The sequence below is a fragment of the Saccopteryx bilineata genome, chromosome 5 (genome assembly GCF_036850765.1).
Source record: "Saccopteryx bilineata isolate mSacBil1 chromosome 5, mSacBil1_pri_phased_curated, whole genome shotgun sequence".
In the NCBI taxonomy this organism is placed as follows: domain Eukaryota; kingdom Metazoa; phylum Chordata; class Mammalia; order Chiroptera; family Emballonuridae; genus Saccopteryx; species Saccopteryx bilineata.
The window spans coordinates 89794049-89807451 of record NC_089494.1 but is presented as its reverse complement, the minus strand read 5'-3'; the positions used below and the strand labels follow the sequence as shown (position 1 = coordinate 89807451).

The 13403-nt window shown below is 42.9% G+C and overlaps 1 protein-coding gene across 1 annotated transcript in view; it reads left to right on the top strand.

Moving 5' to 3' along the window:
* The window catches only part of KIF5C (kinesin family member 5C), a 162936-nt gene that overhangs the window by 49346 nt on the left and 100187 nt on the right, over positions 1-13403 (top strand). The window contains exon 2 of the mRNA XM_066279433.1: positions 7748-7838. Within this exon, the coding sequence (XP_066135530.1) occupies positions 7748-7838 (91 nt within the window). The remainder of the gene's footprint in view (positions 1-7747; positions 7839-13403) is intronic.

Sequence of the window (13403 nt, the reverse complement as noted above, 5' to 3'; positions counted from 1 at the left end):
CTAATCAATTATATATTAGGAAATAATTTAGAATTGATTTGGAAGAAAGCAGAAAAACAGACAAGAAGCTCATGCTTGTTTCCTCGATGTTCGGAGACTGCAATTGATTTGAAAGCCTAAACTGTTAGATGCTGGTTGGGGGGGCCAGGAGGTCAGGATTCTAGGCACAGATCTGCTACCTACCTAATTGACTGGTGGACATTTTGCAAGCCATCTACCCTTTCCAAATCTGTTTGCTTATTTGTAAAACATAGTGTTGGTTTTTCTTAATAACTTAATTTTTTTCATAGCAAGTCTTGCATGTGTCTTTTTCTAGCCTCTGATCACCCTTTGCCTGTTTTTAATTACTTCTGCTTCAAGGAAGGCTTGCCATGTGCATACCCACCATTTTCCTTGCCATTCTGGTCTCCTCACTGGTTCTATGGTATTCCCTGCTTTATCATGGCTGACACTGTCTTGACTGCTATGTAGGCTAGTAGGGTGTTTTTGTTACCTCGTTAATCACTTGCTTCAATCTTTTGTATTAGTTTTAGAATCTACTGTTTTGTAAACTACTTAGGAAAACAGCACAGTTTAAAGAGAGAATATTTGAAATTAGAGCCTTAAAGTTATTTCCTCAAAGTAAGATAATGTGACTGGACCTTAGTTTTCCAGTTTGTGAAATGGGTATAATTATACCTACCTTACCCAGTCACTGTGAAAATTAAATGAGATAAAATATAAAAAGGTTTGAACCCATAGTGGTTGGTAATGGTGTTGGGGGACAGCTGGTTTTTAGCATAGGCTGAAAGAACTTCTCCCCTAATACTTTCAGAACTGAAATCACCCCGCCTGGGGGGGAGGGCAGAGAGTTAATGATTGTTCTCAGCAATCAATTTCTCTTCCTAATACTCCTCAGTATCTAAAGAGTATTCCAAGTTTCAGTCTTGCTGTGGGAATTTGTCTTTTTTATTTGTTTGTTTCTTAATAAAGATACAAGAAAAGTCATTTAAATCATTGACCACATTTGGCTACAAGCCTTGGCTGGTCTTTAGAGATTGTTATTAGATTACTTTTTGATGATCTCTTCTTGGTAATAATTACTTTCACTTTTCATAACATCCGTCCTGGTGCCCATTTTCTAAACCTTTAAGGGGGTCCCCTGCTTTCCTCTGTCTCCCGGAGTAATGTTCCTGCCAGGCTGGGGAACAGTTGTTGGGTAACAGGTCAAATGTATTAATAGACAGGCCATATGGTTCACAGACAGTTTGCTCTCAACAACCTGAAAGGAATTCTGGTGGTTTGAGTTTTCTTTTTTCTTAATTTTAACTATAAAAATGTAAGAACCATCTGCTGTTATTTTTTGTGTGTGGTAAGTTATTTAGCTCCTCTGCTGCTATGCAGTTAGCGCTGCTCTGCGTGGAGGCTTCCAGGCAAAGCTGGGTTCCTTCATTCTCAGTCATCACATGTGTGAAGTGTGGGTCTTATCCAGATTCTCTTCGCAAATTGCAGGAGGTTTGACTACATGTAATTAGGTCTTGAGATTTATATGGCTTGTCTTACCTGGTTAAATGATTTAATTGTAGTGGTTCATTTGATGGTTGAGAATAGGTCACATACTATTGCTATGGAGCACAGCAGATAGTGTGATATGATAGAGAATGATGCCAGAACGGGGCGGGGGGGGCTTTAGTTAGGGTCGTGGAGGCCTTCAAGGGGAAGGAAATTGGAATTGACATAGTGGTGAGACGGCGGAGCATACAGGGAGCTGGGGGTAAAGAGGGGCTAGTGGAGTAGAAGCTGCCAGAGGTTTCAGGGAGGAGATACAGTCATCAGACTTACATCTCTAGGAAGCCCATTCTGACTACTCATTGCAAATTGGATTGTTGAGAGCAAGAACAGAGGAAGGAAGACCAGTGAGGAGACGATAGCTGTTGTCCAGAAGAGAAACAATGGTGGCTTGGTCTAAAGGTGTGTGGTACAGCTGGTGAGATGTGGTAGAATTTGGGATATGTTGTAGATATTGGATCTATGGAATATACTGAATAATTTTAGTCTGAGTAACTGGGTGGAGTTCTGGATGCAGTAACTGATGGTGCAGTTCTTGCTTGGATATGGAGGGCTTGCTGGTTCTTTTTTGTTAAGTTTGAGATGGCTAATGGATATCCACATAAATGTTTAACAGGCAATTGAGTGCCTGAACCTGGAGCTTAGATGAATGTAAAGGCAGAAATGTTCATTTAAATCATGTGAAGGTCAAGTGTGTATAGATGGAGAGGAGACTGAGGTCTGGGTATGGGACATGCCATCAGTTTGAAGTTTGGAGGAGATAACAGTCATCCCTTGCCATATTGTGTTTCACTTTTTGTGGTTTCACTGTATCGTGGATTTTCAAATTGTATATATCTAATTTTGTATCGTGGATTTTTTACTGTATCACGGGATTTTGTGGTATATAAATATTTTTATATATTTATTATTAATTATTTTTAAAATAAGCAAAATAAGTGTGGGAAAGTTTAATAACAGTGTGGGAAAGGTTTATAAGAGTGTGGGGAGAGTTTATAAAGCCTTAAGATATATATAAATAATAAAATAAATATAAGGTTGCTACTTTGTGAATTTTCGCTGTCACGGGGGTGGGGAGTGTGTTCTGGAATTAACCCCTCGTGATAGATGAGGGACCACTGGTACTTGCAAAGGACTCTGATCGGGAATAGCAGAGAGGTTGCAGAGAGCCCCGTGCTGACTAGGTGGCAGGAAAGAAAGTGTCTCCAAGAGGAGGACAAAATGTCATTTACTCACCATTCAGTGCCAAGTGTTTGTACCCAGCACGTGTATTCAAGTGTAATTCCAAAAGTTTATTTTATAGCTACAGGCTGAGTGACAGCTAGAGCAAGCAACGAACCCAACGCCAATCCACAGAAACTCTCAGCCACAGTGGGATCACAAGTTGAAGCGTCTTGTTTGGGAGGCAGCTCTTTGCCCAAGTCTCAGTCAGGCCTTGGGAGGCTTTTATACTATCACCAAAGCAGCAAAAAGTAATCAGTTTTTGTTTGTTTATTTGTTTGTTTTGGGTGGTGGTGTTTAATGGCCGTTGTATATATATAGCTATGCCATAGATCAGTTCTTCAAAAATAATGATTAACTAAATTCTAATTCTAAAACTTTAAGGGCCTGACCAGGCGGTGGCGCAGTGGATAGAGCGTCGGACTGGGGTGCGGAGGACCCATGTTCGAGACCCCGAGGTCACCAGCTTGAGCAAGGGCTCATCTGGTTTGAGCAAAGCTCACCAGCTTGGACCCAAGGTTGCTGCTGGCTTGAGCAAGGGGTTACTCTGTCTGCTGAAGGCCCATGGTCAAGGCATAAGAGAAAGCAATCAATGAACAACTAAGGTGTTGCAATGAAAAGCTGATGATTGATGCTTCTCATCTCTCTCCATTCCTGTCTGTCCCTGTCTAGCCCTCTCTCTGACTCTCTCTCTGTCTCTGTAAAAAAAAAATATAAATAAATAAAACTTTAAGGCTCATCTAAAATAAAAACCTGTACCCAACTTGGTGCATGCATGACAGGACACATAAACATTCTTATATACTGTTCACAAAAATTAGGGGATAATTCAAAATGTACTTTCAAGATCAGGGAATATATAGATACTCCAGTACTTTCAGCCTTTTGTATAGTGCATTTTCACCAATGAAATAAGTTTTGCCTCTGATTTGCATAATAAACAACTTTTTTGACTTGTTTGCTTTTCTGATGTTCTTGTTTAATAAAAAAATGCTTCTTTTTTTAATCGCTTCATATTCATTTTGAAATATCCCCTAATTTTTGTAAGCAGTGTATTTTTAACTATTTTATGTCAGCAGTGAGATTCAAATAATTTAACAACCAGTTCTCTGCCCCAATGACTGATTTAAGTATAAAAAAACAATATACCAAAAGGTAACTTATTATTTCATGAACTTAATACTTAAATAAGGACAATAAAGAGGTACACAAAACTAGATTGTTATAAGAAAGAGTTTTAAAATATTAATGAAAAAATTAAGTAATACCTGACCAAAAAACCAATAAAACTGTTATTTAAGATATTTCCATATTGCTTAGCGTCCTCACTTGCAATTGTTTTCACTCATGGATGGAATGAACATTACTACGGGCATTTAGAATACGCTGTTGCACAGATGAAAGTTAAAAAAGAGTAAGGAGTAGCCCTGGCTGGTTGGCTCAGTGGTAGAGCGTCGGCCTGGTGAGTGGAAGTCCTGGGTTCGATTCCTGGCCAGGGCACAATGGAGAAGCGCCCATCTGCTTCTCCACCCCTCCCCCTCTCCTTCCTCTCTGTCTCTCTCTTCCCCTCCCGCAGCCAAGGCTCCATTGGAGCAAAGTTGGCCTGGGCACTGAGGATGGCTCTGTGGCCTCTGCCTCAGGTGCTAAAATGGCTCCTGTTGCAGCAGAGCAACGCCCCGGATGGGCAGAGCATCGCCCCCTGGTGGGCGTGCCGGGTGGATCCCGGTTGGTCAGGCTCATATAGGACTGTGTCTGCCTGCCGCCCCCCACTTCTCACTTGGGAAAAATACAAAAAAAAAAAAAAAGTAAGGAATGTAAATTTGTGATTTCCACATTGGGCGGCTTCCCAGGTGCCCACCTTAGAACCCTGATTACAATTGCCATTTTAACAACCGGTTCACTGAACTCAACAAAAAATTAAGATATTGGTTCTGTTGAACTGGTGAAAACTGGCTGAATCCTACCACTGCTTTATGTTTAATCCTGGCAATATAAGTCTTATAACAGACCATTTTCTAAATTTTATCTTATCTTGAAGGTTAACTTCAGCTTATGAAAAATCATGTATTATCTGTCACTTGGTAAATGACATTTAAATAAGTAGAGATTTCTTGCCTTCTACCTCTTTTAAAGTGAAAGTAAATACACTCCAATAAACATTTTTTTTTCTTAAGTGAGAAGCGGGGAGGCAGAGTAACAGACTTATGCATGAAGCCTGACCAGGATGCACCTGGCAAGCCCACTACCGGGTGATACTTGGCCCATTTAGGGCCGTTGCTTCATTGTTCAGCAGCCTAGCTATTTTAGCTCCTGAGGCGAGGCCATGGAGCTGTCCTCAGCTCCCAGGGCCAACTTGTTCCAACTGAGCCATGGCTGCAGGAAGGGGAGAAAGAGATAGAGAGAAGGGAGAGGGGGAGGGGTGGAGAAGCACATGGTTGTTTCTCCTGTGTGCCCTGGCTGGGAATCGAACCTGGAATGTCCATATGCCAGGCCAATGCTCTACCACTAAGCGAACCAGTCAGGGCCTCCAATAAACATTTTAAATCTAAGGACAATGTAGATGAGTCCTATTTTTTGTACTCAATACTATAATGTGATAGGTCATTTTTTCCCTGCTGTATTATGCGTGTTTTCTCTAAAACCCAAAGATGGTTTGTTTTGCTGATTCTAATCACATTTGGAGAAATAGTGGATTTGGTTTTGTTTTTTTTTTGTATTTTTCTGAAGCTGGAAATGGGGAGAGACAGTCAGACAGACTCCCGCATGCGCCCGACCAGGATCTACCCAGCACGCCCACCAGGGGCCACGCTCTGCCTACCAGGGGGCGATGCTCTGTCGCGACCAGAGCCACTCTAGCACCTGAGGCAGAGGCCAAGGAGCCATCCCCAGCGCCCGGGCCATCTTTGCTCCAATGGAGCCTTGGCTGTGGGAGGGGAAGAGAGAGACAGAGAGGAAGGGGGGGGGGGTGGAGAAGCAAATGGGCGCTTCTCCTATGTGTCCTGGCCAGGAATCGAACCCGGGACCCCGCACGCCAGGCCGACGCTCTACCGCTGAGCCAACCGGGCCAGGGCAGTGGATTTGTTTTAAATTAAGCAAAGCTGTATTTTCTTTCCAGAGGTTTCAATGGATGACAGATACTTGGGCAAATTCTGTGTATGTTTTATTCTTAACTTTTACCCTACTGACATTTAGTTAAATTTTACAGATAGATAAAGCTAATAAGAATGTAACGGGCTGATAATTGGCAATAGATCGTGGTGATGATTAGTCTCTCTCTTATTCAACCAAATACTTGGTTCACTAATTGAATGAGACTTGCTGGGAACAATACATCAGAAAATGATTCCTTTCCATAATTTTAACAAAATAACTAACACCTGCTGCTTTGTATAAAAACAAAATTTTATAGTACCTTGAAATTCTCCATTTTTTCTTTCAATTTGAAATAAGTTACTTCAAACTGGAAGTAGCTTATTTACCTGGTTGGTTCAGTCCTGTTTTCAAAGACTGAAGTTCAAGAGTAATGCCTAAAGCGTAGGACCTTAGCTCTGTGCAGCTGTACTCTAGTCATGAATAAGATGGTGAGCCAGTCCCGCAGCTCTGTACTTAGTTTTTTGTGAAGGTTATAGGATGTAACAAGCCTTGTTCTTGGGTTCCTCACAGTTATCTTTCTGAGGTGTCAAATTATCCTTGAGTCATTCCTAGTTCCCAGAGCTAGGCTGCATAGTGTGGGGGTGAAGGAAGTTCTGGGCACTCCTTTTTTCTCCCTTCTCTTCTCTTGCCCTCCCCTCTACCACTTGGGGAAAATAAAGTTGAATGGCCACCTGGGTGGAAGAGGCTGGGGTGGCATTGGTGTGGGAAGGTGCTGTTATGGGAGTGTTCTCCCAGGAAGAGGCTGTGTCTATCTTATCCACCCCCTGCCCTAGCACTCAGCAGTGTGCCTGGCATGTAAATGGCCCATCATTCCATGGTGAACATTGAGTGATTGGACATCAGGGCTCATAACAGTGCCATTCTGGGCAAGTTTCTCCCCTTCCCTTCTCACAGTTACCTTCTTGAATTGCACATGGTCCATAGTCAAACCAAATCCCAGAAATCCACACCTGGGAAATCCCTTGATTATCTGTTTGGAAGGACTTCTTTTGTCTTAGAACCTTTGACCCAGTTAAAGCACCACTATGCATGTGAAGAAAACACTCAGATTCTTCGGGACACAAAGCAGTAATATCTTGCTAAGAAGAGGAGCTTCTTAAATCTGGTCATGTCTTCCCATTGAGTAGAATCCAAGCACATGACCTTGCGGGTGGGGCCCTGCATGAACCCGCTCCTGCTTTCTTTTTGGACCGCCCACCCTGCCATTCTTGGAGCACACCAGGCCCCTCCTGCCTGCTGCACCCTCTGTCTGGACGGTTCTTCCACAGCTCTCCGCAGTCCTTCTGAGCCTTTAAGATCCGCTCAACCACACTTCTGCAGCGAGGTCTCTGTGCCCTCTCCATCGCCCTCTGCCCATTATTTTATATTTAGGTATTCTGCACGTTCCTGTGTGGTTGCTATCTCACTTATTAGCTGTCTGCCACACTTGATTGAGTGCTTTACATGGGCAGGAGTGTTTTCTGATTTGGGCAGCATCTCGTCTAGTGTCTGGTGCAGTGTGAGAGCTCAATAAATCAATGTTAGTTCAAATGAGTGAATGACATGCCAACCTACTTTTCATCAGAAAAACTGTTTCAAGAAAAAAAAACACATTTAAAAGAAAATGCTTTGTCTCTTTTTTCTCAGATTCTCAGCATATAGCACACATAAACACAGTGCACATGTGGTTCCGGCTGTGCGAGCCCCCCAGCCTTGGTAAAGAACTGCCTGAAGGAACAGGCCTGGTGATTTAGTGCCTGTTGTCTAACTGGTAATATCAGTGCTTTTTGTACCTAAGCCTTTAATGTGACTTCTCTGCCCTTTTCCTCTTGTCTTTCCTCTCTAGCAAGGGAAGCCGTATGTCTTCGACAGGGTGCTGCCTCCCAGCACCACCCAAGAGCAGGTTTACAGCGCGTGTGCAAAGCAGATTGTCAAAGGTAAGTGCTGTTTCTTCATTTCCTCCTGGGCCTTTCAGAGTAATTGAAAACATAAAGTGGTATTTGCAGCCTGAGAATCAATGTGCTTTGACTGTAAGCAGAGGCCTGCTAATTGGAAACACTGAATTACAGCTCAAGCTCTGGCCCTGATTTGCTGTGATGTCGGGTGAGTTATTTAACCTCTCTGTACCTTCCTTCCAAGGAGATTTCTTTATTTCCTTTGCCACCTTTTTGGCAGAACTATTTTATCACCTAGAAGCTTCAAATCAAGGCAAGCCATGATCACACTTTATCCGTAATGGTTTTAAAAGACTGCTGTATGTATAGGACCTCCTTTTTCCTTTCAAGAAAAAAAAATTCCTGATTGTCCGATTGTACATTTTTGGGTGATTTATTTTGTATATCTGTCTCTTCAGAAAGATGCCTTAACTGTGAAATATTCTTGGGCACCAAAGAGTTCTCCACAGCGTCGTGCAGTCACGCCACCTTGCTGGTTGCTGAGCGTTTCTGCTCCGCAGCATTGCTTGGTTACCTCCGCCTAACCCACTTTCCTCATGCCACTCAGATCCTGACATTTGTTCCTCCAGATAGGTAGCCTGAAGCCTGAGTTTATGCCTTGGAAATCTGTCCTTTTGTCTGGGACTGGCCTTGGCCCTGAATGATTTGTGTCGCAGTAACAGCAGGGAGATAAGCAATTTACAAGTCGGCCTCCCTTACCCTTTCAAATCAGGAGCAGGTTGGAGCTTGCCGTGGGAGCTCACCATCTGCACAGAGCTGAGAGCATCTCCTTTTGCTTTGCTTTTCATCATTAAATTCTTGCTTTCAAATGTCTTGATGCTGCCACCTTTATAGGTAGCTCTGGATTTAAAGAGCGAAACATAAAAACAAAATAATAAAAACACCTTGCCTTGTTAGAGCTACTTATTTTTAGAAGCCGAGCTGACTAATGCTTTGAAATTCATGAAAATCAGCCTTGGGTACATCTGTTAGATTAATTCTGACCCTGGCCACCTGCGTGGGAGACTCTATCAGTATGTAATGTTCCTTGCTGAGGTGTGGGATTATTCACATTCTTGTTGGAGACATCAATTAATTTTGAAGGTCTTCACAGTAAGATTTTTATTAAAAAAAATCTAAAAGGAAAGGAATATGCTTGAATTTGAGTTCTTTTTCAGTTAATAGTATGGGCCTATAACTGGTGGTAATTTTTGTCTTTTCTTTACTTCTACTCTTTTGTTTCTCTCTCTAAACATGTTTCTTTCTCTTTTTGGAGCATATAGTTCTAGTTTGCTCCTGGTCATTGCTCTTTCCTCTCTATTACCCGACTCTTTCATATTTTTATTTAAAGTAAGATTAATTACATGTGAGCTAGCATTTCCTTCTTCTCCCATCATTATCAGAACCAAATAGTATTTACCAGTGCTGTGCTAAGCGTGAGGACCATCTACACACATCTCCACCTTCCCTAAGTTGACTTTGTAAGTAGAGATGCAGAAACTCTATTTTAAAAAATCCTGTGGTTAGCAAACAATAATAATAATATTTGAGTCTTTCTTTACTAGAGAAATTTGTATCCCTTTCAGTTTAGATCTTTCTTTTTTTCTACAGTATGAAATGTTAGAAATAGGTGGGCCCTCGGGAGCTCTCATGAAGATGTGATCTAACTATAAATAACTTGAGACCCATTGTATAGTGAGCCACAAAGAAAATATTTAGAATAAACCTAGGCTCTGACATGATATAATCAATACATTTTTCAGGTACCATAAATATTACATAAATACACTCATTCTGTAACAGTAAAGAGTACCTTAGTCTCCGTTGAAAGGAAATTAAGAGGGGGATGATGAAGACCTGATTTAGCTTTTTTTAATGTCCACTGAGGCTAGCGTGAGGGGGAGTGGCCATGTATTTCTCTATTAGCAAGGTCAAACATAGATATATAAGAAAGAACTCCTTGGGATAGATTGCCAGATACAACTGAGGAATCTCCTGCTATGACAAGCCCTATTTAAATCAGGAGCGGGAGGTGGTGCTGGGGGGGGGGGGCTTTTTATCTAGGGGCCAAGAATTGAATTAGATGACTTATGAAGATCACCATAGTCTCCGTGATTCATGATGATGTGGTGGACTGATGAGCTTTCCTTTCAAATCTATCTAAACCCTTAATGTATTTGAGATCAAGAGGATTCCTTTTAAATGGTGACTTTATTCTCTCTCTCCATTCGTTCATTCCCTTCAACTTCACTGGGCTTTCTGAAAAATATTTCAAACATTTGATTGTAGAGTCCTGGCATCTCCCACACTCTCATTTTTGTCTGGTGTGTTTTTCAAAATGTCTGAAAAGAATGTAGCGTTCTCCTTCCTTTCTTCTGGGAGAGGTTATAGGGTTTGTGACTACCAGTATGGTAAATAGGAAGGTTCCCATAAACAAATATCTAGGAATTAAAAACCATGGTCATTGGATGCTAATGTTGAAGTAGAGTATCTATGTCCCAGATGCAGAAGTCACTCTGGGCATTTGCTTCCAAGTTAACTAGATGTAGACTATCCAGTGACAGAGAAGGTGCTTTTCTTGTTTTTCAGACCTAATTTCTTTAAACTTTATTCATTTGGTTGTTTCTTTCTTTCATTCCTTCTTCAGGTATGTTAAGTATTTATCATGTGGTAAGTATTATTAGGGACCGAAGTCACCAAGATATGTAAGACTGCAAGAATGTTTAAGTATAAAGCAAGAGACAGATGCATCCATAATTATCATGCACATGGGTATTATAAGTTTTAAGATGGGTGTGTACAATATTCTATGGGATCACAGACAGAGGTTGTTGTTTTATTTTTAGTTTATTTTTGTATTTTTAAATTTCCTTTAAGTGAAAGGAGGGGAGATAGTGAGATAGACTCCTGCTTGTGTCCCAACTGGGATCTACCTGGCAACCTTCATCTGGGGCCTATGCTCAAATCACCTGAGCTGTCCTCAGTGCCTGGGGCCAACGGTCAAACAAATCGAGCCACTGGCTGCGAGAGGAGAGGAGAAAGAGAAAGGGAAAAGGATGGGGAAGAGAAGCAGATGGTCACTCCTCCTGTGTGGCCTGACCGGGGATTGAACCCAGGATGTCTGCACAACGGGCCGATGCTCTATCCACTGATCCAACTGGCCAAGGCAGAAAGTCTTTGATACTGATTTTGGTGGGTGTGGAAGGGAATTGGAGAACTAAGGAAGGCTCCGTGGAAAGATTGGGTCTCAAGGACTGTAGAAGGGCAATATAAGTAAGACTAGCAAAAGCAAAAGCATGAAGACAAATTATATACAGCATGTTGGGGCAACTTAGAGTAAAACAGGGTACGTGGGGGATGAGACTTCAAAAACATAAGGCTATACCAGAGTTTGATTGAAATTTGGTGGGCTTTATCCTATAGGCAATGTAGACCCACTGAAGAATTTAAGCTTAGGATATTATCAGATCTATTTTATTATGTTATATATGAGTCTTAAGGAGAAATATATTTATTTAGCTACTATTGTCTACCAGGTACCCTCTATGCACTTTACATATGTTATCGCACTTTAAATCTTAACAGCTGCTTGGAGTATGATCATTATTTTTCCCATTGTACCAAAGAGGAATTTGAGATGAAGCAACTTGTCCAGGTCAGTTCAGGGGCAGTGAGGCTGGGACTTGAGCCTGATTATCTGACGTACTTGGATATTTCTGCACTGCCTTCCTCCCACTCTTCTGCTGGGCCCATAATGAGCATTTACTAACAATTATTTTATGAGCTGTTTCTTTTCTGTCAGCCATATGGACTGTTAGCCAAGCATTGCAAAAAAAAAAAAAAAAAGATAGGTATAGGAATGGGGGTGGAGGAAAGTAGAGAAGAGAGAATAGAGGTTTTAGTTCTAGAGCCCCGGGTGGCCCTAGCTGTCTGCCAATAATGCAATGCATTTCCATTCTGAAGAGGCTGCAGGCCCTCGCAGGGCACAGCCATGGCCCTCCAGGCTAGCTGCTTAGCCCAGCTCTGGTTGGCCCTGGTGCTCAGCGGGACGGCCTCCTCATTCTCTGCCTGTGGCCTACAGAGGCCTCTGGTTAACTGGCAAGAGCCTTAGGATTCCAATAGGGGTGATTTATTAGCCACTATTGCCAGAGACCCTGGTGCCACTGACAGGTCACCATTTCACCTACAGAGCTGTTGGGGGGAGGGTCGCACCAGCCTCCTCAAGAACAATGATATGCAGGTATGATTACATGTTCCCCCAAATTCCTACCTGACAATTGAACTCGTCTGCTCCAGCAAGGCCTGGACTCAGAACCAGCAAAATCTGGGACAGAACACTTGGCTTTTGAAGTCTGCAACAAGAGGCAGAAAGTGTTCCAGCACCCCACTCTCCTCCTCCCTCTTTCTTCCTCCTTCCTCCTGGGCGAGGAGAAGGCCCTCCCCACCTGCAGTGGACTCTCTGGGGTTTGCTTGGCCACTAGATGGACGTGTGCTGTGTTTGTGGGGGGGCATTGACTGTATGGTGTGAGCTGAGATCACGCCACGCCAGACCCCATCACAAAGAAAGGTTCTGTCTGGCCAAGCTGGTTTCCGGCTCTGGGCTGGCATATAGAAATAGTTGTTTTGTTACGGCAGGGACTCTGAAACAAATGCTTTCCTTGAGCCCAGGAGCTGTCATTCAGCATGATGAAAGTGCCTTTTTGTGGGCTGTTGCTGCTAGAGTTGGGTGGGGCAACTGTGTGGCTCAGTATGGCGCTGAGCATAGGTGCTCTCCCTCTCCTGCCCTATAGCGCTCCAGTCTCCAAGTGCATTGTTTGTGTTGTACACCGCCCCAGCCCAGCTCTCCTTTCCACTAATAATTACACAGAGCACACAAATAAACAAACAAAACCTCCCAAATCCTGGAGTTGGGGAGAAAATAGAGAACACTGGGTTCTGAGTGCTTTTTCTTTTTTTTTTACCTCCCTCCCTCCCTTCCTCCTTTCTCCCCCGCCCTCCTTTCTTCCTTGTTTCTTTTCTTCTTGTGAGAGGCAGTGAGGCAAAGACAGACTCCCGCACTACCCACCAAGCCGCTGGGGGGGGGTAATGCTCAGTTGCTCAGCAACCCAGCCATTTTTTATTTAAGCACTTGAGGTGGAGGCCACAGAGCATCCTCAGTGCCTGAGGCCTACTCACTCCCGCCAATCCCCACACAATGAGCCATGGCTGCGGGAGGGGAAGAGAGAGAGAGAGAAGGGTAGGGGTAGGAGTAGGGGTGGAAAAGCAGATGGTCGCCTCTCCTGTGTGCCCTGACCGAAATCAAACCCAGGACATCCACATGCCAGGCAGACACTACCACCGAGCCAACTGGCCAGGGCCTTCAACAATGAATTAATTGCAACATGATTGTAAAGACTTTAAAGGTCAAATGGAGTTTTTTTAATGGGGTTTTATGTGTTCTCTCTTTCCTAAAAAATAAAAGTAATTGAGCTCAGTGTTGAAATAGCAACATCAATCAATCAGGGATTCTCTAAGTAATGTAGTCCCCTGTGCTCCTCAACTCCTTACCCCACAAGTTCACGTACCTGT